This window comes from Pempheris klunzingeri, chromosome 3 (assembly GCF_042242105.1).
Source record: "Pempheris klunzingeri isolate RE-2024b chromosome 3, fPemKlu1.hap1, whole genome shotgun sequence".
In the NCBI taxonomy this organism is placed as follows: Eukaryota; Metazoa; Chordata; class Actinopteri; order Acropomatiformes; family Pempheridae; genus Pempheris; species Pempheris klunzingeri.
The window spans coordinates 3,136,189-3,164,062 of record NC_092014.1 but is presented as its reverse complement, the minus strand read 5'-3'; the positions used below and the strand labels follow the sequence as shown (position 1 = coordinate 3,164,062).

The 27,874-nt window shown below is 42.3% G+C and overlaps 1 protein-coding gene across 2 annotated transcripts in view; it reads left to right on the top strand.

Moving 5' to 3' along the window:
• Window positions 1–1,764: 1,764 nt before the first annotated feature.
• hoga1 (4-hydroxy-2-oxoglutarate aldolase 1) overlaps window positions 1,765–27,874 on the top strand; it is a 199,544-nt gene continuing 173,434 nt past the window's right edge. The window contains exons 1-7 of one of the 2 annotated variants that reach the window (XM_070828512.1): window positions 1,765–1,992; window positions 2,849–2,977; window positions 4,071–4,198; window positions 4,910–5,044; window positions 11,653–11,749; window positions 15,650–15,783; window positions 17,508–17,658. In XM_070828512.1, the coding sequence (XP_070684613.1) occupies window positions 1,773–1,992; window positions 2,849–2,977; window positions 4,071–4,198; window positions 4,910–5,044; window positions 11,653–11,749; window positions 15,650–15,783; window positions 17,508–17,657 (993 nt within the window). In that variant the 5' untranslated portion in view covers window positions 1,765–1,772 and the 3' untranslated portion in view covers window position 17,658. Of the gene's footprint in view, window positions 1,993–2,848; window positions 2,978–4,070; window positions 4,199–4,909; window positions 5,045–11,652; window positions 11,750–15,649; window positions 15,784–17,507; window positions 18,570–27,874 lie in introns of those variants that run through there. The other variant, XM_070828511.1, reaches the window with a different exon arrangement.

Below are 27,874 nucleotides of genomic sequence, written 5' to 3'. Positions count from 1 at the left end.
ATTTCTTAACATCAGCCCTCAGTTTTTCTATCATTTCTGTCTACTAACCCTGAGATAGATAGATAGATGAAAATGTACAAAATGTTGTAAGTAGCAGGTAATTAAATACAAAATGTAATATACACTATAAAAAGTACCAAATGTTAAATAAAGTTAAATAAAAGTTTTTAAGTACAGGAGTTTCTTCACACTTGGCAAGCTGATTTATTTTTGGAAGAAGTATTATGTTTTGTTTTTTTTTTTTAAAAACACCAGGCTGTAAAAACACTCCATCATAAGTAAGATTAAGTACAAGTACATAAGTATTATCAACAAAAAGCAGGCTATTTAAAGTATAATGAGCTCAAAGTACTGACTGTGAGTGTTTTACTTATGTATACTGGATTAAAACTACTGATGCATTCAGGTGTCGTTAATATTTGACAGCTGCAGCTGCTCCAGGTCGAGCTGATCTCAACTATTTTATACACTGTTGGGTAGTTTGGTGCGACGAACACCTGAAACATGACGCATTGTCGTCATCATCATGGTAAAAACTACAACATGTCCCTCTGAAATGTAGTGCAGTAGATGTATATAGTAAAATAAAATACTCAAGTAATGTATTTAGTTACATTTCACTGCTGTATACATGTGAAAAATATCTAATTCCTAATAATTTACCATTAAAAATAGCATCAATGATCAATATATGAAATAACCTGCAGATCTAGAAACACCATTATTTTGTTAATTCTGACCTGTTATTTGCAGCTGAGCCACAAAACAAAGTTTAAATCTGTGTTTTTTGCTGCTCTGGAAACCTTTTAATGTTTGACAGATGCTTCTGAAAAACTGTCACGTATTTTATTGGTTGTGGGAGTTTTCACTCCGTGTCTGTGTAACAGGTAAGAAAATGCCAGTAATGTCATATTAAATGCTTTCTGTCGAGCTCTGACACTCCTCTGTCTGTCTGTCTGTCTGTCTGTCTGTCTCCTCACTCTGAAGGTACACGTTGTTATATATTATTATTAGTAGTAGTGGTAGTAATATTATTGATATTATATAGTACAGTGCCTTACGATGATTGTGCATGTTGTTATATATTTTTTATTAGTAGTGGTATTATTGTTATTATTATTATTATTATTATTATAAGACTCTGGACTCACCTGGTGCAGTCATTTACCTCTGTGTAATAATTTGTAATAATAATTTATTTTTTAATGCATCTTTTTTTATTCATACTTTTATATATTTATATTTTACTTTGTGTTTGAAGTTTATTCTTATTCTTTTGGAGCTGTGTGTAACAAAAAGCAAGTAATTCTGATTCTGATTCTGTCTGTCTGTCTGTCTGTCTGTCTGTCTGTCTGTCTGTCTGTCTGCCTGCCTGTCTGTCTGTCAGTCATGCTGCTGGTGGATGAGCCCTTACTGCTCCTGGGCGGAGCTCCCTCCGGATCTGCAGCAGCAGCAGCAGAGACTTTGGGAGCACTGCGAGGTGAAACCCTGCGGTCTGTAACAGCCTGACAATCATTTCAGTCACATGTTAGATGGTTTATTTATTTGCTGTCGTGTGAAATGAGCAGACAGACGCACATGGGAACAGAACGCGCGGAGCAAAAAAAACCAAAAAAACTGCATGAACCGAGTCGTTCAAGAGTTGGGACAGTTTCACAGTGGCTCAGAAATCACAGTCTGGTCAATATTTGCAAAAGCAGGTTAGTGATTAACTGTCCTCGGCTGCAGCAGCTGCACACCGTCCCAGCAGCGCTCAGTCCGGCCGCTTCACTATGCTGTGCGCCCGGGCATGGAGAGGTCTGAGCGGCCCCGTGCGCAGGACGGCTGCCCTCTGCCCAGCATGGAAAAGAACCCAGAGCTACACAACAGGTGGCAAACTGGACCTCAGCGGGATCTACCCCCCCATTGCTACTCCCTTCACCGCCAAGGAGGACGTGGACTACCAGAAGCTGGAGGAAAACCTGCAGAAGTACGCCAAGATACCGTTCAAAGGTCAGGCCCGGGGCTCGGAGCGCACACTAACCTGGACACTGTGGACCAGCCACTGGACTGGTCCACATGGTCCAAGTCTGAAGAAGCCTGAGGTTGACTTCACTGTTGTGCCACTCTGGTGGTGATTTACATAGTAACAGTGAGTGGAAGTGTGTTATATAATATATAATATTTATCTTATAGAATATCTGGTGCACTTCTCTTCCATCCAGCAGAAACGTGCCTGGAGGTCAGTGAGTGTTTGTTTAGGGACCCGACAGAGAGGACAAAGTTCAGCACGGAGCTAAAAACGCAGACTCACCTGCAGGTGTCTGTCGCTCTCTGGTGGTTTTCTGTCGCTCCTGCACATTCCACTTATTATCACACCTGCCATTTCTACTTCTCCTCAAAGCACTAATAGTGGAATAGTTCTGTATATCTGCTGCTGCTAGTTCTGTGAGTTCCTTACTTCCACACTGATCACTGATCACTAATCTCTGGTCTTTACAGGTCAGTTATATACTTTAAACACTTATGTACATTTCTTGAACCTTTAAACTTGCATATTTATTATTTGCCATTATTTGTTGAGTTTTGTCGTACGTTGAATACATTATTTTGCATTTTCACCACCAATATAAGGTATTTTAGAAGGACAAAATGAAGAAAGAACAGGCTCTACCAAGGCCTCATCTCCTTAGTTTCCTTTCACAGCCAGTTTTGTTGTGAGTAAGTGACAGAATACTTTTAAAGGAGTGCCTACAAACAAGGTCGTGCACAATAAATGTGGAGCCTCTGTGGCACATAAGCATTAGGAGATGACTTGACCTTCCGTGCAGAGGTAATGAATGAAAAATAACCTGTTTTTGTGTTGCAGGTTTGGTGGTGCAGGGCTCCAACGGTGAGTATCCGTACCTGACAGAGGTGGAGCGGGTGGAGGTGGTGAGGACGGTCAGACGATCGCTGCCGGCTGACAAACTGGTGATGGCCGGATCAGGCTGTGAATGTAGGTCTCAAACATACAGCAGTAATTAGTACACTGCATTTAAAAAAACAAAAACAAACAAGTTTAAGGATCATAAAGTTTTCCAATGCTGTGTTTTTCAAACAGATTTCAGTTGTTAATCTTAAAATGTCAACAAAAAAATCACTAAACTAAGTTTTGGGAGGTGAAATTAGTTAATACGTTTTCTGCTTTAACCAAATTTCTGTTTATTCAGAACTGCCTTTACAAAATACTTACAAATTCTGGATTCTGTCGACCATTCAGACGTCCGCCTGTGGAGCACATTGACTCGACATGTGTTTCCAGTATAGATTTTATATTATTATTAATTATTTATATATATATTTAAATTATAATAATAATAAATATATATATATTTATTCATTTTTTAATAGACCTTGACTCTAAGCTCATTATGAGCTGGTGGTGCTATTCTTTTTTTTATGGTCTGATAATTGGAGTCAAAGGGAGTCTGTAACAGCTGGCTTTCAGTTCTATAGCACATAATGAACTTTCAGAGACAGGAGAGAGATGTTCATGAACTTTTCATCTTCTTCCATTCACTGATGATATAAAAACCTCCTGGGCTCTTGCCGTGCATCACCAATTATTTCCACTTGTATGTATTCATACAATAGTTTTCTAGGGACGTATATGTTAGATAAATTGTCAGTGTCCTGCGTGGCCTTTACTCCGTGAAATGTTTCTGATGGAAGAACTAATTTTTAGTCCAAGGTCTGTTTTCCAGCCATCTCTCTTCATTTTTTTCTATTTTCCTTGTTGCACAGATATTCAGTATTTCCATCCGTCTTTCCTTCATCCTCCTCTGTACTGTATGTACACTGTTTATAACTGAGGCCACTTTGTATTTAGTGCAGCAGGAGAAGGAGAAAGAGGATGGGGGCCTTGTACTGTGCTGTATGTGAGGGCGCACATGCATTATGTGTCCATACAGAAATTGAGTAAAGAAATGAATGTAGAAGATATAAAACCTCCAGCAGTGTCGAGTTACTCCTCCACCTCCTCTACTATCTCTCTGTCTGTGTGTGTGTGTGTTAGTAAAGTTGCTTCCCCCTCTTTTTGTCTGTTACAGCTACGAGAGCCACAGTGCAGCTCACGGAGAAGATGGCGGCAGCAGGCGCTGACGCTGTGCTCGTGGTAACGCCCTGCTTCTACAAGGGCAAGATGGACGGCCGCGCTCTGATCCAGCACTTTACAAAGGTCAGCTGACAGTCAAACACACACACACACACACACACACACACACACTCACCTAATCCACGTAATGCATTCCCTAAATAATGAAGGTAATGTAGTCACTAAAACAGCCTACAGACACTCACACACTAACTCTCAAACATGAATTACATTCTTGATTTTCCTCAACTCCACTAATCATCTGATGATACAAAACTTTGAATTTTGAGTTCAAGGTTTTTAAATGTGCCAGATATATATATATATGTGTGTGTGTGTGTGTGTGTGTGTGTGTAATTTTGTCATATTACGTATTCAATTGTATCAAAACAACAGAAAAAACACCTAAATCACTATTGATTTATTTTAAATATGCAGTTACATGTATGGACAGAGGGATGTTGTGGTTTAAAAAAAGAGTGTAGCTATAAGATTTATTATTTCAGTATAATACTAACATGTAATTCAATATCTTATTGTAAGAATTATAAACTGACACTGGGGTGATAATCAGTTAAAACAAGGCCAAGCTCTACACATAAACGCCGCACTCGCATCATATCCTTCAGACAAGAACAAGAAAATCTCAGTCACAGTTAAATGTTTGCTAGACCTGGAAATGAGATCTGAGTTGTTGAATTTATTGTAAATGCAAAAGAGAGATTAAAGGAAGGAGGAGAAAGTCTGGCATTTAAACATCTTTTTTTCCCCCATCTCTCCGTGTCTCCCCTGCAGGTGGCGGACAGCAGCCCGGTGCCTGTGGTTCTGTACAGCGTGCCGGCCAACACGGGCCTGGAGCTGCCGCTGGACGCGGTGCTCAAGCTGTCCCAGCACCCAAACATCCTGGGCCTCAAAGACAGCGGAGGAGACGTAAGCAGCACTTCCAACTGCATCTTTTTATTTGTCAGTGTGGTGCAGGCGTCACCGGAGAAATGCCTGCATCTCCGTGCATGTCAAGCAGCTGTGCTGCTGAGGTGGCCTGACAGAGCTGCAGATTTCCATGTAATATATCAGGGTTTCATTTTACATCAAGCTATTTGATATTAACCTGACGAAGCTAAACTGTGAGGTCAGTTTTTCTGTCTGAAAAGTCTGAATACACTGAGAATCGATTTTCCAACCCTGTAGCAAACAGGGTATTGAGAAACTTTTAAAAACTCTTGGAACAACAACAGTTTAGTGTCTTGTTAAGGAGAGGAGAGGAGGTTATGTTTCCTCAGATGGACAATCTGAAGCAAAGCCTAATGACAGTTAAGACAGTCAGGTGTAGGAAGGGGATGTCTGAGTCAAGTAAACATTGGACATTTTGGGTAATTGTTGTCCACCCAGACATAATAAATCCATCTTTAAAAGTCTAAAGCATTATTAGCTGCCTTGCAAACAATCATATTCATTACATTAGAAAAGAAAAGCTGAGACGATGAAAACATGAAGAGACCAACTTGTTTTTCTTATATCTTTCGTGTTGGGGCAAAAACATACAGTTTCTCCTGAGGATGTTTGCAGAGGAGAGGCCATGTTGTTACCAACGCTAAATCAAAGCATGTTTTTTCTCCTCCCCTCTCTCTCCTCCTGTTTTCCTCCCCACTGTCACTTCCGGTCGAGTGAACGCTGGCGCGACTTGCTGCCGCTGCTCGCCGGTAACTTTTAACTGTCTGTAACTGTGTGTTGTACGGCGTCCTTGAGTGTCTTGAAAGGCGCCTATAAATAAAATGTATTATTATTATTATTATTATTATTATTATTATTATATCCTTCAGACCGTATTTACGAGCAAGCGGAGTAGGAAAAACTGTTCAGGTCGACCTCCGACCTGTGAGTCTGAGGAAGAGACAGTGATATTTTCCACTTGGCAAAAAGAAGTGCCGTCCACAAACTGCTGCAAACACGGCTGCAAAGACAACAGAAAAAATCCAATATCAGCCGTAGAATCAATTCAGCTAATTTGTTTGTGTGTGCACAAGGTGCTACGACTGTGCAACTCATCAAAGGAAGCTATTTAAAGCAGCTGCAGTTACTACTGTCATAGTAAAAAATGTATTAATGTCTGTTGCGTCACTGTTTCGGTTGACTTTCACCACTCTCATAGCACCAAATAGCAGACGGGTAGAGTTTAAATTCTGGCTGTGAACGTGAAGAGCCAGATGTTGCTCTTGGCAGGTGGTGGAGACCAAAAACAGAGCTACAAGAGAATGAATATTGGACTTCCGCTCGTCAGGCGGATGCAAACATAGCTCCTAATGACTGATGGTGTTGCTCTGTGATTGCTGGATGTATAAATAACTGTAACTGTAATTTGTTAGTGTTGCCCGGCGGTGACTCGTTTCAACTGGGAGCTATTTAATGCTTGATGTAAAGTAACTTCACTTCCATAACCAACGTACTTATATCAGCTCAGACCGTCATCTTTTCTTTAACCTAACTGGGTAGTTTTTTGGTCCCTAAACTTATGCAAGTGGTTGTTTTGCTGTATGTTGACGGTGTAAACCAGACATTGCGTGTATTTTAATGCTAAGCTGCTAAGAAGCTGTAGTTTTAGACAAAAGAACACATTTTGGCATCATACTGGGTTTCATTTAGCATTTTAACCACATGATCACTTGTCCTTTTTTTTTTGGTAATCCAACATATAATTGTAGAGATATTTTATTTTGTTTTAAAGCCAACATCCTCTACTAAAGTTGATCTTTAAGTTTCATAAAGCAAGAAGAGGCCCAATTAACACAGCTAATTGTCTCAGCAATCACAGCGAGTTAACCTGCATCTGATCACTAAGTACATTTTTATCAGGTTTTTATTCTATTTTCTTATTTGATCTTTTCCAAATGATTGGCGTGCTTGTTGTCAAAATGAAACTATAAGAAAAAAGTAAAGCTGACATTTTAAACTTAAAAAAGTAATCACAACATTTTTTTTTTTTTTTTTTTAGAAAAAGCAGGACTAATTTGGCAGCAATAAAGTGGCAATATTATTTTGTCGGTGTTAGATTTTCAGTGAACTAGCTGCAGTGGAGAAGAGAGAGGTGTCTGTCGAAGAACCTAAAACTAATGTGTGTGGACTTTTATCCTGCAGCATTGATTTCAGAGCTCGACGGGAGGAAAAAAAAAAAAGAACAGTTTGCTCTTGTCGAACTCTTAATACCTTTTCATCTGTGTGGGAAGTGTTTGCAAGAAGTTGCAAATGGATTTCTGATTTGGGAAATAACATGTTTGTCCACTTGCTGGGAGACAGGAGCGTGGGCGTAGTTCAAGCACAGAGCAGTCCTGCTCAATTGTAGGCGTGAAGAGGCCAAACACAGAAAACAATGGGTGATGGGTCAGTTTGAGAAAAGGCAGACAAGTTGCTGAAAGATTGTGCAGACCGTGAGGGTCAAACACAAATTTCCAGCAAAAAAACAGCCAACTCCTGCTATTTGGCAGATGACTTTATCAAAACTGTCTAACATTTTGAGCATGGATGGTCTTAGCTGGAGATGAATCTTAATGATTTGGCCTTGAGTGAGTTTAAAATGGATTTGCAGGGACGAGGAAGCATTTCCAGAGAAGAAAATGGTGTTTTATCAGCAGAATCTGGTGTGGACAGGCTTGTAGGCCGAGTAGAAATTGTCTCACAGCAGCCTCTCACTGCATGACCATCTCTGATTGATCTAAAATTGCATGTTATTGGCTGTGCTGCCATGTGGAAAAGCTTCTTTATTGAATTTTTTCCTTTTTCACTGCCTGTGTTACTGCGTACATGAAAGCAGGCAGCCATCGCTTGTTCTCATGCAACTATGTAGTATGTGACAAAATGTAATCAGAGCTGATTGTGTACGTCTCCTGTAATGACCTGAAAGTCTGCGTGTATTTTAGCTAAATGAACGCCGTCGGTTATAACATATCGAGCGCAGGGACGGTGGAGAAGTGGATTAGTAGCTTGTACATCTCCATGGACTTGTTTTTAATGATGAAACAGAGTACAGAAGATTACTGCTCCACCTGTTTGAGCCACTGGAACTGAGGTTCAGTGTGAAAAATAAGAAAAGCATTTGCACGCTTCGGTCTCCCGGAAGAACGTCTCTAACCTAAAGCTTGTCTCAATAAACGAACACTGCACAGATCAGAGCATGTGGATGCAGAACAGAAACACGTACAATGTTGTTGTTTTTTTCTTCTCCTGTGTAGTGCGGTAGAAGGATGGTGTAAAATAAAATAATAAGAAAAGTACCTCAAAATTACACTTGAGCATAGTACTTTACTAAATGTGCTTTCCACCACTGGTTTTCAGTGAAGTGCTCCTTTAATACCAGCTGTTTTGAGACTCAGATTGCAGAGCTTGTTGGAGGATCAAACGGCGGAAAGGTCACACTAACACACTAACAATATGAAGACACAACAAGTAGGAAAAGATTTGTTTGTGCTTCCACTTGTTCTATTTCGGGCTCAGACTTTACAGTAGTTTGATTATTGTTGGGATTTTATTTTCCTTATGTAGAAACGATATGTTGTGATGCTGATGACGGGTAGAGAGTGACTAAACGTCCGGTTGGCTCAGCTGGTACGTTCAGTCGTGTTGTGGGTTCAAATCCCGCTTGAGACATTTGTCACCCGCCCGTCGTTCCTTATTGTCTCCAAATCTGAAAAGCAAAAGGGAAAAAAACAACAACCATGTTTTAAAAAAGGCGCCCTGCTCATGTGTGGAGCTGTTAATGATCTCGTCACAGAGACTGTTAAAGTTTGATCTCATCTCACCTCATCTCCTCCGGTCTAATTCCTCCTGCCCACGCTGGTGCACACAGCAGGCGTCTTTAGATCAGTGCCCCCTCCTGCATGTGCCAGCCGTGCACCTCCAGTGAGCAGCACGGTGAGGCATCCTCACCTTTTGCACCGCGACTAAATTCAACCTGTCTGTTCAATCCAAACAATTACCGTCTCTTAAGTGAAATAATTACAACGCCTACCACTATTTATTCCCGCAAGAGAGTCGGCAGAACTTCTAGTTACCAGCACTTAAATATGATCTGATGAGACTCAAACTAATGCTGTTTTTTTTTCGTCGGTTGTCACAAAAATGTGGTGTTGATGAAGATGACAAGCTTAATGGATTTAAATATATTGTCTCAATTAACAACTGCAGCGTGGAGGCTTTTATCGACTGAATCTCTGCATTTTATTTCAGTCAGAACTGAAGTGCATATTCCACATAACGCATTAAAAACTACCTTTCTAATTATCCCCTGAGGAAAAAAAAAGTATGCAAGACTGTAAAATGTGTTGGTGGGAACACTTTTATCACAGTGTCATCAGAGGGTGAGCTCTGTGTTTCTGTTCAACACCTTTCATAACAAGATAACTTATTGGAAAAGTGTTCATGTTTCTATAAAAGTCAAAGCGGGTAACAGCGCTAATCATCATATCAAGGCAGCGTCGTGCACCAACATTAGGCTTCTTGTTAGGGCAACATGCTCCACAACGTGCATGGTGTATGGTGTGAAAAGATGGCCTTGGTCGATGTTTTCTCTATCCTCTAATATAATTCTCCCATGCAGGGACATACGCAGGTACATGTTATGGTCTGTAGGTGTGAAAGGAACCTCGTCGAGTGGTTCAGGTCTTTCACACTGACACTGAGGGAGAATGGATCCCGCAGTCAGGTTTAAGATGTGGTTATGCAGGACCACACGTTGTTGGACTTTGCAGAATTAAAACAAGAATGATCGAAATTCTTGGATACGAGCAGCATATTAAGTGTAAAGGTAGAACAGGGTGGAAGTAAGAAAGGAGGGAGTTTATTTCTTGTGCAAAGACAAACATTTGATGCCCATCGGTTTCACAAGGAGGCACCAGAGAAGGACGGCAGAGACGTCATTTACTTGAACAAGACAAAGAGTCTACAGCAGGGGTGTCAAACTCATCTAAGTTCCAGTAAAATCACAGCATAACAACCTTTAAATAACGACAACTCCAGATTGTTCCCTTTGTTTTAGTGCAAAAAAAAGGTACAAGCACCTTCTGACAATGTTCATTTAATGAACTAACTTTTTACAAAACATTATGAACGACCTGAAATTTGTCTTCTCTGTCATTTTTTACACTTTGCAAAATCATCCCGCGGGCCGGTTGTTCGACACCCGTGGTCTACAGTCATGCTAACATCCTCACAATGACAATACCAACATGCTTTTAAGTACGTTTACCATGTTGATTTAATATGTTAATATGCGAACACTTGCCAGCTAATACAAAAAACAAAGTACGACTGACGGGAATGTCGTTATACATTTAAACATAAAAAGTATTGCTGATGTTCCTCTTGGTGGAAATTGGAAATTTCCAATAAAAACACAAAGTTAGACCTCATGATGGCGCTAGAGGGGAATCAAGGAAATATCATCTGAGAACCATGAATGTCTGCACAAAGTTCACCTCTGATCTACTTCACAGATGTTTAGATATTTCAAGTTCTAATTCAACTAATGCATATATGCATATCTACCGCCGGTGTTGTTATTACCTAATGATCATCACTGAAATGTTTTCCTGGTGTTTTATACCCATGTTACACATTGTCGCCTCGAGGCCAAAGGAAATGTTGCTGGATGCCGCCGATCTCCAGTAGAGGGTTATGTTCCCCAGCGCTCTTTGAGTCACACACTGCCTGCTAAGGACAATAATGAGACTTAAAAAAATAAAGCTAATGAGTGTTTTTCTGTCACCGGGGCAGACAGTGCTCTCGCTGCGATGTTATTTTCCCACCGGGGAGCTGTATCAAAATAGCCAGAGTGCTCAAGCTTTCAGGAGACCAGCGTGAGCTCCTATAACCTGATTGACTGACTGATCAATTACAGTCCTGCAAGTTTGAAATGACTGATATGGAGAAAACCGATTGGCACCCTGCAGTTAAAAATAGACCCTCCCCTCGGTAACAGCGCTGGAGACTGAAACCGGAGGCTGCAGGTTTTCCCTGTGGAGTTTTCAGCTTCATGTGCAGATCAGCCGCGGAGTCGTCTTACGCTCGCTTTGAACATTTCAGGTTTATTTGGATTCGAGCCTCACATCCGGATTGACAAAAGAGAATTAAAAGAGGCAAAACAAAATAGGGAGCTTATCAATTATTCATGAGCCTGTCCCATCCTCCTCCTCCTCCTCCCCCTCCTCTTCCTCTTTTGAAGATGATTCCTGATTTTTTTTTTTTTTGTCACTTGGGACTTGTCTGTTTTCTCTCTTCCTCTTCCTCCTCCTCCTCCCTCTTCTCCTGTTTGGGATCTTGAAGGTTCCCTTCCTTCCAAAACCACCATGTGAAGAGTCGATGCTCGTCTCAATTTGAGCGATTTGTTTACCTTGTGAGATGTTGGCTTTGTCGTCATCTCTTGTGACAACCTCTCCTGGGATTAAAAAAAAAAAATGACACCAGATATTAGTCCTGACAGCAGGGAGGAGTGACGACAATGAAAGATTTTTTTTTCACCTTCTTCTCTCTCTTTCTTTTTTATTCCTCAGATCACACGGATCGGCCTGATTGTTCACAAAACCAAAACGCAGGATTTCCAGGTGCTGGCAGGCTCAGCAGGGTTTCTCATGGCCGCCTATTGTGTCGGTAAGAAGCCCAAAAGCAGGACTAACAGCGCTGTTGTTCCTCACAGGAAGAGGTCGGTAGCCTTCACATCCCGCAGCCTGTGATCTCCCCTACTGTTTTCTTTTCATCCAGCCAAAGTTGTCTATGCTGTCTGTCTCTATATCTTTCACTTCACACTCTCGCTGCACAATTACAAGTGTAAGGAAACAACCACATGATTCACAAACATCTTTTTTTGTTGGTGTTTTGATAGCCGGTCGCCTACAGGAAACTGCTGGCTATCAGATGTCAACCTCTCTCTACCCATAAACCCCGGCGCTTTGGGCTCACTTCCTGTAGTTGTTTCAGATTTCGCTCACGCTCCAGATGAACAGAGCGGCTCTCTCTGGAGCGATTGTATGTCACCATGTACTGAATGTGCAAAATGTTAGGGACATCATCCTGATAGTGAGCCGCACAGCCTCCATGTCCTGAACATGTCCTAATTTTTAGATTGATTGCCTGCCTCCCTACCAGCTTTTATGGTTCAATTTCATTTCATTATAAAAATCAATTAGCGAAAGCGTGGAAATTACTTGAGATAGTTTAATCCATCACAAAGTACAATTAGTCTAACTTAAATTAATTTGCTGAAGTTATGTTATTGTGTCTGCAGTTAAAATTAGGAGCTCTTAAAAACCTGATTTTAGACCTGGATGATGAAAAGCATTGAATTCATGAACAGTGTGGTCACCAGATGGAGCTGGAAGACGGAAAAAATAAGGAAATATTGATGTTGTTGAAAGGAAATTGTGTGTTTTTGCAATTACACTCTTGCTGTTTGGCACGGCTTTAGATTGACGTGTTCCGACCTTCGCCAAGGTCATGAGCTGTGGATTGGCAGATCCAAAGCGAGTTTCCTCCGTACAGTGGCTGTGCTCAGCCTTGGAGGTGATGTGACGAGCTCGGGGTGAAGCCACTGGTCCTTCTTGTTAAGAGGAGCCGGTTGAGGACACCTCCCTTTAGAGGTTCAGGCCTTAAACATTCACACTACCAACTCAACGAGAAGCCACCTTACAGCGCGTCGCTGTCATTGTCCGGTTCTGCTTTCACACTAAAAGTCTTTTTCCTTTCATGTCCAAAATGTCACCTTTTCAGGAGCGAATGCTCTGTTCTTATCTGGACTGTGGAGTTTTTCTAATCAGTCCAAGTTTAGCAGAGTTCTCTCATCCTGCGGGGACGCATGTGATCTTTCATTTGAAGTTGCAGTAAATCATTAAAGCTCCGCAACCTTTCACGGCAGCGTTATGGAGGGGATGTCTTCAGCCATCTTGGTATGTCGGCCACGTACAGCTGTACTGTAAGCCTGGATTAGATAACACGTTAGGGGGTAGGCATCAATATGATGCTCAGGAACCTAATGAGTCATGTTCTCTCACTGCAACACACTAACACACACTCACTCCCACAGCTCTCTGATCTTTCATCTCTGACATGTTCTTATCTCCATAACTGAAATATGGGAGTAATTGGCTGTGTGTGTGTGTGTGTGTGTGTGACTGACATGGCTAATGCAGAGCAAGCTAATGCCAGCGAGTGACTGATATGATAATGTGTCCATGCTGTGAGTGCGAGTTCAAGTTTCGATGTCTGAGTCCGAGCTCTCAGCATCCCACGCGGTGATGCTGAAAGGGGCGGGGCCGTCTGCTCAGTCCGTCGAGCAAAACCTCGCAGAGTCTCACGAGAACGAGCCTTCGTTGGAAAGTTGAGGCCTTTCACTCACATCTACTTCTGTTGGCTCTCAAATGAAAGTTCTCAGATCCAGAATATCCAGAATATTCACAATCTCCGGATTGTCTCTTGTGTTATCAGTGTTAATGCCATTTTTATGCCATTTTGTGATATTGTTCATTGCTCAGCAGTTGAACATGCCTGAGCTTGCTAACATGTCTCTATGCTAAGCTAAGCTAAGATAAGCTAAGCTAATTGCCCTTCAGCATGACAAACATAACATGGCTCGGTTTCAATTTCATCACATAACAAATGTGCATTTCCCAACTGTTCCCGTAGAAATATGTTCTCTCCCAACTTCGTAAGCGGTCTGACGGTACAAGTAGTTTTCAACCAAATCAAAGTATGTCCACATAAAGTGTCAAGGATTGAGGCAGCGCTGCACCAGCAACTCTGTGTTGTGTGTGGTAAAATCCCTGTTTTTATGAATGGAGTCTGGTGTGTGTGCTGTTTGTGGTTAAACCAAAAGGATCTTCCAGGTCTCTCTCTGTAGGGATCCTTTCCATGATGCTGCCACACACTTAGAATAACACTCTGAGCCTGTCAGTGGATCAAACAAGCTCTTTTAGTGGGCGTCCATTGCAGGCTGTGCCCCATTTCACATCATTTCAAACCCAAAATATGTTAAAATGCCTAATTCATCTCAAGGATCTACTGATCAAAGATGTATTTTATGTATATAAAAGTGTTACATGTTAAATGGTTGATTGATTATGACCATTATCTAATTAGTGTGACTGTGTTTACTTCCATGTGTTATTGGCAGAGATCTGCCTCACTGTTCTTCCACTCTCCCGGACATTTTGAGTCAGATGGCGTCTCCGTTTACGAGCTTTTTCACTCACAGTGCGGCGAGGAGGCGGGGCCGGTCGCCTGTCAGTCAGCGGCGTTAGGTAAGCTGCTGTCAGCCGTGTGATCTGCGCGGCGGCGGGTCACAGAAACATATCAGACAGAAAATCCACCCATCAGCAGCCGCCGGCTCGTCTCCCCACAACAGCAACAACTCCAAGGCCACGGACGGAGGCTGACTCTCTGCTTTTCTCCTCCACCAGACACAGACAATGAGATGTCACACTGAAAGGCCATGGTATCTTGTTGCCTGGGAAAATGTATAGGTAGCCTATCTAACTCTGCAAATAAAAAAACAGACATCATAAGAGGCGCTGCTGCCTGCTGAACTGTCAGGAAAGGAAAATAATAGGAGGGAAGGCTGGACTTGTACCTCAAAAATGCTGTCTGTTGACAGTAAATAATTTATGTCTGTGTGCTGACAGCTGAAATGTAAAACCAGGAGAGTGACGGACGGCTCTTTGCAGGAGGAATAGATGTTCATCTTAGAATCAGGCAGAAAACATTCCTTGGTCCTTTTTTGTTCTGTTTTATCTGCAGTTGTTTGAACACTGAATTCTGTCCACACCTTGTCATGTGGAAACTCCAGCTGGAGGATAACACGGTTCTCTGTTGGTCGCAGAGACTCTCTGGATAACTCGAGTGCTTCTTGTCAGCTACTTTGGTGTGATGCATGCTAATGTTTTAGCGCAGCGTGCCTGATTAGCGAGTGGAACATTTGATAGTCAAACATTCGGCTCTAAGGGCTGAGATGAGTGATTGCGTGCAGCAAACTGATCAAATGTGTGATTTCTCAGATCGGCTCCTTCGACCGAACATCAGTGTGAAACCAAAGAGCACAACCCTTCAAAGCTGGATCAGTTAATTGTTTAGCAAAATCTGGAAAACAGGTTTAATGCTGGTATGTCCAGTCATCTCTGGACAAAGCTTATAGTCCTTCCTGTCTATGAGCTTCCTCATAGACACAGACAGTGAAGATGAGATGTTCTGCTGCAGCTCCGCTTTAGGATTCAGGCTGACGGAGCTCAAACAGATCTTTATGTCCTAAACCATGGCGGCAGCATGGCAGTGATGGCCAGTCCACCGCTTTGGTCCTCACAAAGCCGCCAGTGCTTCTTTTTTTTTCCATTTGTATTGAGAAATCGTATCACAAGGAGAAGATGTTGAGCCTCTAAAGGTCATGAACATGTCGTTGTATAACAGTGAATATCACTGAATAAAAGAAGACAAAACTGAAAGGAAAGAGGCAAGAATGGAGGAATGAAATCTGTTGTATCTCTCCCTTGTGATCTCGGTATCAAGGTGCAGTCGGCGGAGTGTGTGCGCTGGCTAACGTTCTGGGCCGGGAGCTGTGTGAGTTGGAGCGTCTGTGTGTGTCCGGTCGCTGGGAGGAAGCCAGAGTCCTGCAGCAGCGCCTGATCGAGCCCAACGCCGCCGTGAGTACCATCTGCTGCACAGTGGACGCTTTTATCCACCGCCTCGCAGAGCAAACGCTCCTCAGAGACACGCTCCCACAAAACAGCGACAGACTGGAGGTTTAGTCACATTTCTTAGATGCAGAACTGATCCGGAGCCCAAAATAATCTCTCTGGTTGTATTAAACCTAAAGACAAAGCACAATTGTTTTGGGCTAAAAACTGCAGGGTTCTTTTACATCAAGATTTCTGTTCTTTAAGATTCATTGGCTGCAAAAATCTCAGATCATATCGACCTCTGAGAAATGTTTTTATTGAGTCCAGTTTGCATTGAATACAAGGCAACTTCTCTCTTACACACACTACTCACTAAAAGTCAGGGATATTCGGCTTTCGGGTGAAATTTCAGGATGAACCTAAAATGCATTCTAACCTTTCCAGGTGAACTTAATGTGACCTTCTCTAAACCTTTGAATGCACATGTCCAACTGTTCAGTGTCTCAGTACTTTCTGCACCAGCTGCTGTTCTCTAACAAGAAGCTTAACAGCAACATTCACAACAGGTTTGATCCATGAATCCACCAATACATTTCCTGCTTCAGTTAGAATTGGTATTTAAACAGTCCTCCTCATCCTGCTGTTCACATTCTGACATCATGAGACCAAGACGACACCTAACAGTTGATCAGCAGCACCTCAACACTGGAGGCTTCAAACAGGAAGTCCTCAGACGGAGGTGTTCACTGAGCTTAGAGGGTCACAGAGTGTCATCAGGAGGTTGGAACAGTGATACAGAGACTGGAAGAGTCACAGAAAGGAGAGGAGTGGACGTCCTTTGGCCACGTCCCAATTTATTGAGACACTGAAAATGTTTTGTTGTGGTATACCTACCACTGTTGGTAGATTTTCTTTCAATAAATTGTTTAAAATGAGGAAATTACCATTGCATGCTTCTACTTAAATGCCCTACTTTCATGATATAATATCACTGTAGCATTCACTTTTTACATTTTCCATAAATTTCACCTGAAAGTCGAATATCCTTAACTTTTTGTGAGTAGTGTATATATTTATATACTTTTATATCAGTAATGCATAAAAAAGAAGAAAATTAAAACAACTCTCATGAATATAAATATGATGCAAAACCAGAATGTTTACATCCATTTAGATTGAGCTTTGAGTATTTTATTCTTTTTCTAGTACTGTTGGAAACGAAACAACTGCATAATTAGAAAAATCCTGAGACAACACGATGGATAAGGATGGATCTTTTGTAAGAAAGATGAAAAGACTGTTCAAAACGGTTGATGTCAAGGAGAAGACGTGTGTTTTGGTCCTGAGGTAACTTCTGCAGTCTATGAAACTGAGACGGACACGGATGAGAAGAGGGCTCGCACTTCACAACACCACAAAGTCAAATGTCAGAGTTGTGTGCTGTTTGTCCTCCGAGGTGAAGTTTGAAGAGACGGCACTGAATTATTTTTGCTTCAGGCTACAAATGTGTGTCTGTTAAGGTGCGTTAAATGTCAGAGCCCTGCCAGCATCAGTCTACCACGCAAACACCTCCACACGCATGAATATCCAACTTCTATCGAATATCCAGTGACACACGGTCCGGATGTTGCTTAGCAGCCAAGTATAGATCGTAAATAGTAAACATGTCTGATTTTGAAACCACACTGCTGGTTTCTGTTCGGGGGGGGGGGTTTGTGTGGAGGCTGATTAGAGGTCTGTGTTGCTAGGTGACCAGAAAGTTGGGAGTTCCCGCCCTCAAGCAAGCGATGGAGTGGTTTGGTTACCACGGCGGCGCCTGTCGATCACCTCTTCAGCCGCTCACAGAGGCGGAGACTCAGCAGCTGAGGCGGGACTTCTCCTCCACCGGCTGGCTGTGAGGTGTGTGTGTGTGTGTGTGTGTGTGTGTTATTCCCATAGACTGTCTATAAGAAGTGGAGGAAGCCGTTGTGACGCCACCCACTGGTTTGCAGGCCGCCATTTTGAAGCTTCGAGTTTGGCTTCATGAGCGTCGCCATCTTGCTTTTTTTGGAGCCGGAAGCGAAGTTGATTCCACTGCCTCTAATTGGGTTTAATCACAAACTAGCCCTTTATGGGACCATAATTTACCAAACGAACGTCCTGCTGTGCTGAAGAAGACTGTAAACTAGAGACTGAGAGCAGAAACTCATCGGGAAAATGTTCACTGAGCTGATAAATCAAGCGAGGATCATTTTATCATACATACATTTGGACCACTTCTTGCTGGTCATTAGAAAGAATGGAGGTTGAGGGCGCTTCTGCACTCGGCTTCACTTTTCACATCTGTAAACTAAGTCCACTTCTTTATACAGTCTATGTTCGTTTCTCTAATCTGTGAGTGTGATCTCATCTAATCTGTTGCTCCCTCACTGCTCCACATAATCAGCATATTCAAATTAAATTAAATACAATGTTAAGTCACTCATTTATTCATTCGTTTGTCTAAATGCAGACCAACAATTTAAGGCAAAATGTACAAAACTAAAAGCATGTATGATGCAAAAATGAAAAAGATGAAAAAAGATGAAGCTTCTTAATCAGTCAGTGTGAAGAACACATCTCCATATAGGTCGTATCAAACCTGGAGTCTAACAGGTAACATGATGAACTATAAAAACAGCGTCCCTGCAGTCTGCTCGGGCTATTTTTAGGTTTTTATCTCATATATCACTGTTCACTGTCACACCGACAAGTTGCTTCTCTGCTGCTGTGAGGGCAGAGAAATGTTACACAGGAGATGTTTCGAACAATAAATTTACGTTCCACTTAAACCATTTGTTTTCTCCTCTGTTTCGACTGTGTAGGAACACAGAGAGGTTATTTTAGGTCACTTTCTTCTTCTTTGGTGGTGTTGTTTTTGATGGAGGTGGCCGGAAAGAGCTCTCAAGAACTTGTTTTTTTTTTTTAATGGTTTTCTCACGTTGAGCGGACAGAAAATGCAGGACTACAAACTGCAGGTGCGTCAGCTTAGAGATGGGGAAGCTTTAACTGAGCAGGGAGCTGGAGGTGCTGCATGGATGGGAAGTTAAACATTGGTTATCTGCATAAACTACCTACATTGTAATGATGCAAAGCTGGATGAATATCAGCACAGTTCCCTTTTAATGGTTGACGTATATGACGTATATACTTTAAAGCATTGCACGAGTGGATTTTAGCAGAAGGTGCCATGCACGCTGGGCTTTTTAAGAATTATTGTGGGACTTTTAAGGGCTTTGTGTGCTGTTGAGCATAAACTTTCACATGTCTGACTCCAGTTAAAGGCAGAAGGTAAATAAAATGCACTCAGAAGCAAAGAAGTAGTGATATTAACCCTTTCATGCATGAATTATGAGAACCTCAGTCAGGAAGTGTTTTTATTCATCTTTAGGCTGAAAAACAAGGTTTTCAAATTTTATAAAGATATATTTACATGTCCACTAGTTGAAATACAGCCAGTGATGCATGATGTACACTTCAGTGGACATGTGATTAATCATAATTTCCTCCCAATATAAAATCAATACATGGAAAATTTAGCAATTGCATGACTCCTTAGATGTTACTTGATGTCACTGTATTTTTCTTACCTGCACAGGTCTCTTTTTCTAGAAGGTTTGACCAGAAAGAAATTAGCACCTTGGTGTTTCTGGCTGTCTGACGGCCATCTTGGCTTCACTCTGAGCGGATGAGATGATGTAGTAGCTTCACTGTAGCGGCTGATGTGCAGCTACGCCATCAAAACTCATGCATATACAAGAAAACAGCTTCTGAAGAGCTGCACACTGAAGTGACCTCTGTGCATGAAAAGGTTAACCATCATCCTTATTCGTACAGTCAAATGTTTGGCAGCCTCATATATTTGTCACCCACCTTCAACTCGAGCAGGGATCCAATCAGCCGAACACCTGAATCCACCTCTTTGGGTGGTTTTCTGTGAAGATGGCAGTGATTCATATCACTGTCTGATAGGTCTAACTGGCAGACAGGAGGTTAACTTTGTCTACAATAAACGCACGACAAGTGTTTCTGAGGGTAGATTTCAGATGAGCTGCAGCTCAGAAGGAGGCAGACCTGGAGGCCACATTCAGGCTGCAGTTTTAGATGTGAAGAAGCTAAAAGCCGTAATTACAGCAGCGATTAAAGCCAAGTGTAGCAGGTAGCCATGGAAATGAGAGCCATGACTCCAATTAGCACCTTTTTAGCAGAGGGTATTTTCAAAAGCACCTTGTGGATCAGAAAAAGGATGCATTGGATTTTCTTTTTGTTCTCATGTGATGAGGAAGCAGGACAGGAGATTCCTGAGGGGGGGGTTCATCAGCGGCCACCCAGTCACAGTCCTCAGTGAATCTTTGCTTATATTTGTGATTTTTTTTTTTTGTAAATATGTTTATTTTGTACTTAAAGTTTAATATCCTCTGATTTAACACACTTTAACATCAGTGTTTGAATACAGGCTGCTTCAGAGTAGCAGTTGAAGTCTGGACTCGTCAATCAATCGCACACAATCACCATCGAGTTGCATTAAAATGTACATTTAACAGCCTACAAATATTATAAACGTGAGCCCACTGGCGCATCATTTTTCTCTCTTTGATCAAATTATGAATCAACTGTGGGAAAAAAAATAGACGTGTCTAAGCGAACATGGATTCTTCCTCCGTTCATCAGGAGGAGAACAAGAGAGCAACTGATAAATTATTAATTACTACACACTTTGGAAAACAAGCTACTATAACAATAGCAGGTTTATGTGATGGGAAGCGTTAGTTAAATATCGATATACTCAAAAATGACTCTTTTGACATGTAGCCTAATGAGAGAAAGCAGAAATATTAAAGCCTTCATGATTAGAACTGAAGCAACCCTGTTCACAAGGAATGACATGTACCGCTGACGTGTTTCCCTGGTAAACAGATTATGTTCCCAGGAAATGTTTTTGTACCACATGCAAGTTCTCTGAGGTGTTCAGGGGGGGTTAGGACGAGGTTTAGACAAGAAAACATGGGTTATGTTTAGGGAAAGACGCTGGTTTTAGATCCATGTTAATAACATATAAGCAAGCTGCAAGTCGATGTTACTTTTCCGGTATTAAACAACCAAAACACTTCAGTTACAGGAACAAATAAAACAGAAGTTTTCATCCAAACATATCTGTTATTGCAAATTAGTTGGATATAAATGTCCTTTCTGAGAGGCAGCGTCGACCACAGAGCTCCACAGCAGCTTGAAAAACACATCACCGCCTGATAAAGTTGCACACAGTTGCCGATTTACACATCCAGCAGACTCAGAGGAAGATAAGTGTTCATGTGGAGTCATGTTTCTGTCTGAATTGAAGCTGTTTTTGGTCTCAGCTAACTAATGTCAAATATGACTCTTGACTCTTCAGGTAGTCTGCGGTACGTTTATCAGAACTTGTGTGCTGAAACCAGCCGCCTGCTGCTGTAAATGTGCCATGAAAAATCCTCTGAACTAAAACATCCTCTGGATCCTTTAAAAATCTGGGTTGAATGAATAAAACAGTTGCACAGAAAAGTCCACTCCACCTTTTAATCAGGGTGATGGAGCTGAAGCCACCATCTATTATCTACAGCTTCAGTAAAATCCTCTGGTTAGTTAGTTAGTGGGGCTTTACATTTTTCAGTTCTACCTGTACATGTAGAAAATTAAAACGTCAGTCCGAGCGTGTTCCAGCTTGAAAGGCATTCCGGTCACGAGCTCGTGTTATTCATCATTTGGGAACATTGCTACAGTGCCATAAATAATACCACGGCATCAACTGTGAAAACATTTGCAAACCTTTTCTTTTAAAGGCCCCTGCTCAAGGATTTCTGATACCATGAGGGGAATTCTTTTCATTCACTTGTTTGTAAAGCCTCCCTCCAAGGGCGGCCAGCTCGCTTGAAATTTTTTTCTAAATAAAGAAAAACCTCTAATGGGATTTTTTTTGAATACCCGTTATTAATGTATTTCTCTTTAGGCTGCTGAACTTTATTCCCTGAAGAGACGGAGAACAGAAACCAGGTAATTGGTTTTGAACTAGTTTCCTTTATCTTTGTCTGAGTTGCAGTTTGTGCAGGCGGCCACACGGAGGCGACATGCCCCACTGAGCTGCTCCTGCCCCGCACGCTCTCCATCAAGGGCATCCCTTTGATCTCTCTTAGAGAATCCTGCACCCGCGAGGCGAGTGATGCCAACGCTCCCCGTGGGCACACGGAGGGGAGAGGAGGTGGGAGGTGGGAGGTGGGAGGGCAGTGTGTATCTCCCTATTGCTCCTGGAGGCGAGCGAGCGAGTGGCGAGTCAGCAAAAGCTGCCCTGAGCGCTGCAGCGTCACAGGGAGGAGGATGACGATGACATGGAGAGGACATCAAGTTGAAATCTCTCACCCCCACACACACACACACACACACACACACACACAAACACTCTTCCCCCTCTTGTTTCTTCTGCACTCCATCACTCCCCTGCACCTGACAGTCTGTCATTCGTCTCCTCCTCCTCCTCCTCCTCTTCCTTCCTCCATCATCCCTCTTCCAGTTTCCTCTTCCTCCCTCTCTCTCTCTCCTTTCTCTCTCTCTCTCTCTCTCCCCTCTCTGCATCCCAGCCCTCCAGGCGACGTGGTGACCTCTCTGTGTAGTGTAGCATGTAATGCCCAGTCCCTCTCTCCCTCTCTGCCTCCTCTCTCCCGTTCTGGCGGCGCCCCAGATTAAAACCAAGCTTAAAAGATTCCCAGATTCCTCCCCATCCCCCCTTTTTTTGCCTACACATCTCTTCCCTGCTTCCCCGTCCTCTCTTCTTTCCTTCCCTGTGTTAAAATGCTGCTGCCTGACTCACTTCCTTATCTCTTTATCCTCCCCCCCTCTGAGACTATAATGACACTAAGCCAGATAAACATAAAAATGTATATTTTACTCTCTAGTTCGGCCGTCTGCACATCTGAAAACACAGGCCTCTCAATGTGTCTAAAGATGATACTGTGTAAAACTGCCCGGATACAACCGAACACTCTCTACCAGTAAACTTTCTCTAACACACACACACACACACACACACACACACACGGCGATCACTCACTTTCACGTGTCAGTTTAGCTGATCACAGCCATCTGAGCATGTAAAGGATGTTTGTGTGTTTGTTTGGTAGCATTTAGTATCTGAAAATGATTGTTGTTGTTGTGCGGCAACAGAAACGGAAAAAATGTGCAAGTGAGAACAATTAATTGGGAGTTTTGTCGGTGAAACTGCATCTGTGATCACTAAAGGAGCAGGAAGGGGCTTCAAGCACATGTCTGGTGATATAATATCATCCTGCTACAGTCATCAAACTATCTAAACTAATACTATTATGTGTTTATGTGTTACTACTCTGTAGTTTATTTCCACTTAAACCATCCTGCTGCCACTAATACTTCCTAGAGCCCCAAATGTGGATTCATCCGCTGCTGAAAGTAGACCCCAACAAATGTGCTACTTCTTTTTGTTACAGTAACATTTGATAAAAGCTAAAGCTGTTAACTGAGCCTTTTAAAGAAAAATGGAATTATTGTATCTGTGACCCAGTTTTAAAGAATTAAAAGTATTTAGAGAGACGAGTAAGTCGACAGTAAGAAGAAATGTTACAGTGAGGACAAAGGTCTTCAGCCAAACAACCTGACTTTGGTGTGGATGTGGCCGCGTCCAATCCAGCTCGCCACTCTGCCGCTCCCTATCTCTGAGACACAGGAGCGAGAGAGGGAGGAAGAAGATGAGAGGGAAGCAAACAGAGGAGGAGATGCACGTCAAAAAGAAAGCCGTCGTGTTTTTAATCAGGAAACCGATCCAGCTGATGGACTGCACGCTGCAGTGTGGAGTCTCGCAAAAACTCTTAAAGGCTCCGTTTTCACAGTGAGATTTCAGTCCTGATGGAGCCTGGCAGCCAGTCCAATCAGACAGCTACAGAGAGCAGTGGGCGACGGAGTTAACATCAATCTGATTAACAGCTAGTTAAACTGGGCGTTGTAGAGCTAAAATTAAGCATAATTGAGCAGCTGTGTGACCTATTTCTTGTCTCAAATGGAGACGGTGCTCAGCAGAGGCATGAAAAATCAGCATTGATTGTTCAGATGACCTGTGCTTTAGTTTACCTGACAATAATGAACAATTACTGTCCTCTTTAAATGGCAAAGGTAGAAGTAGTGTGGCATTGTACATCGGCACAAAAAGGAATAATCAAGTAGCAAATACATCATAGTACATCTGCAGCACAGCGATAATCAGCTGAGTTCTTGTGTCACATCATCGTGGCTCCAAAACACAGTGAAGAGTTTTTAATGATGTATTGGCAAATCATTGAGGGCTGCTTGCAGTCTGAAAGCTTCAGTGGCCTCGGTGCTGTACACTCGTTCCTGGGACGACTTTTCCAGGAACAAACTGCGTCTTTAAAAAAAAAGCAGTTGTTGTTGGCCTGATTACTTTGGTGGTTCTGTGGTTGTTCGGCTCAAATGTTGTCAAGTGTTCAGTGCAAATCCCGAAACGTTAGCAGACTAAAACCAGAGCAGAGGATACGTTAAACGTTGTGGGCCCCTGTTTTTCGACGCAGCACAACAACCGGTGCGACCTCGAAGTCCACCTCGCTGCTCTGCGTGCTGAGGGCAGAGTGCCTGGTGCACAGGTGGGAGGAGAGGGCCGAGCAAGTGGGAGGTTCATTCAAATGCAGTGCAATGCCAAAATGTGTGAGAATATAGATCTGAGAACAAGAAGGCACAATGTCAATCTGCCGCCATTACACACAGTGACAGAATACGGCTTGAGATATAAATACATTAATCTAAATTAAACACTTCGTAGGCTGGCGGGTGCTCGGAGGTGCCCGATGCCTACCGCTCTGCATGTGTTCTTGCACTTATGTGATTATAACAGAGCCCCACACCTGCCAAACATCAGCATGTTAGCAGCATTGTCGTCATGTTAGCTGCTCTCGTCTTGTTTATTCTGCTATCTGCAGATTAATCCAACTCATTTTCACGGTTCTTCACATGTGCATCATCAACCAGAAGTAATTTACTGATAGTTAAAGTGTTTAGTTCCTGGTTGTAGTCAGTTCTTGAGGTATTTGCAGCTAAATGTAATCCTGGATCGTCCAGTTAAAATGCAGTAAAGGTTTCTGTGAAAACACGGACAAATCCTCTGTAGAAGATGCACAGAGAGACGTTTCTACATCCACTGTCGTCCCTATTGATCACAAATCAAAGGCGTCACAGGACTTTTAATTTGGTAGTGCAGTTTCTCAGCTCTCCTTAACTGGAGACCTTTGACTCCGCTGCCACCATCACAGTCTCCAGCCTCTCCATCTGCTACCTGAGGCCGAACGCTGCCGTTCAAACACCTTTGAGCTAAAGAACAGAATGTGTCTCACAGAATGGCTGCAGATGGATGTAGACATATCTGAGCATCAAAGTGTGGATTTTTCCCTTGATGGGACTCAAAATGTTGAATATGTAGATCATGTCTTCACATCCCTTGGTACACTCCAATCCCTCCCTCCCCTCCTCCTCCTCCTCCTCCTTTCCTCAGGTCTGTTAGCGGAGCTCAAGTGTTATTCCTCCTCTCCAACATTTACACATGTGACTCCATCCCTCTCTCCATCCCTCTCCTTCAATCTGCTCTACCCTTTTTTTCTTTTGTGCCTGAAGCACCTGGAGGGAGGAGGCGGCGGCATGTTGAAATGTTAAAATATAACCGTAAAATTAATGTGCCCTGGTCTTAAAATCAAGATGTGCTGTGATGACTTGCCTGAGGGAGAACTGTAATAAAGACTTGACTTGATTATGTGGGGAGCAAAGTGGACGTGTGCGTCTGACTGCTCTGATTTTTGAGGATTTTTAATCATATTTTCAGATTCAAATAGACGTTCAAGTCGCACGATTATTCCCCAACATAATATGTTTATTACCACAACTTATATTAAACCATTGATGGGTTTTACGTGTGTCTGAAACGGTCACTAGTCAGAACTACACTTCATAAGGAAGTAGAAGACCACACAGACTAGTCTTTGTTATGATCGTGCCTTCAAACACCAATTTGTCAATTTTGGACACTATTCAGGCCGTTCAATCATCAGTTTGCCTGTTTTTTCTCTGTATGTGCACTGTATGCATTGTGGGAACATTTGAGTCCAATATATATGTAGGGAACAATAAGATATAATAATCACCACCATGCCAAAGCAGTGGATTGGACAGTCTAAATGTTATACTTGGACTAGTAATCATTTTCACTACAAATCAGTCATTTAGTTTATAAAATGTCAGAAAATAGTCCATGACAATCAGTTCCTGAAGCCAAAGTACCGTTTTGTACAAACCAACTGTCCAAAACCGACACACATCCAGTCTGAAACGATTTAAAACGGGAATAAAGGCTGAAAATAGTTTTACATTTAATCAAATGTGTTCATTTTCTTGACAATATAGTTTCAGCACGAGTTCTAATATTGACTCTTTTATTGCTTACTGGATGTTTTGGTAAAGTCACGTTGGCTAATTAAGGCAATTACAGAGAAGCAATTAACTGATAACCGATTAGCTGTTTACCACCTATTTGATTTTGATGTTGTTGTATTGCTTATGTTGACAGCATGTTTACATTGATCTGTGCCTCACTGTATTTGCATTCTCGTATATATATTTGACAATTACTGTGGTGATAGAAAATGCAGATATGAGATCCAGTAGGCCAGTGGACACCCGAGAAAGACCAACCACTAATCTGTACCTTCAGTTTTTCAACCTGTGAATCCGTAAAGATGATCAGAATTTGCTTCCTCTTCCTTTGAACCAGCATTTAAACCACAATCAGACACGAAATCTGTCCACTGAAGCCAGACTCCAGCTTCCCTTTAAAGGTAGCGGCTCACAGAAGCAGCTGAAATATGATTTTTAATAAGAAGAAGCCAGCCAGTGTTGGTCTGATGTATCTATGTAACCATCCTCCTCCCCTCATCCGTGAGCTGCAGCAGCAAGAGCTGCTGAAATTTTTATTTGGCAGATGAATACACCTATTATATACCTCCCCCAGCGCACTCATGCATGCGTGTTTACCCTCAAACACACATATACAAACTCCCAAATGTGCCGCGGAGTGTTGGGAACCCATAGCAATTAAAACCAGGCGAAATCCTCACTGGATGTGTGTTTTCTAGTTTTTTTTCCCTTCGTCATACTGCCAGTTTTTATTTCTTACAGTTGGCGTTCGGTGACAGTGTGCGTCCCTGCAGTGCCAGGCCTCTCTTATCAGTATGCCGTGTGCACTTCCTCTCTAAACATGGCCAAAGCTTTTGGGAGCCGTGAAGCTTCACTGATAAGATAACAGACAAAGCCTTCTCTCTTTAAGGAAGGCGTGAAATAGAAAAATAGGAGATCCCTCCCTGTGGAATTAGATGGAAAGAATAGCAGGGAGTAGAGAGATGAGAAATCATATGTTTGGAAAATGAATTAAAAAAAAAAAAAAAAAGAAGCGAGACAGATATGAACCATGAGGTTAGGGGAGGAAAGGATTCTTTTTTTTTTGTGAAGGAACAAAAGAATACATGCAAACACACATTCACACAGCTGCCACTTCTGGTGTGTTAGGTGAAGATGATCTGCAGAGCATATTTAAATACTTTGCCATGGCAACAGGCTCTATGATTAGGGGCAAATAGGCAAAACTGCTGCAGTACTTGAGATTGAGATGATACAAATTAAGGGAACTCTGGACGGTTGCCAAGGAGACGAAATAGGCGCAGGGGTTAAAGTCCAACCTAAACACACCTTAAAGCTATTTTAGTGACAGCAGAGCAGAGAGTGGGTGGGGGGAGGGGAGGACGGAGAGAGAGAGAGAGAGAGAGAGAGAGAGAGAGAGGAGGGGAGAGGAGGGGAGAGGGGGGGTGTTTCTGACAGCCGAGCTCCACAAATAATCACCAGACCTGCTGAGATGTGTGATCAGAGTTCAAAATCCCTCCATATGTGTGTGAGTGTGTGTGAGTGTGTGTACCTTTCACTGTTCAGTGGTTTCAGTGTTTCATGCCTTCCCAGCGGCCCCTCACACCTCAGTAACAAAAAAAAAACACAC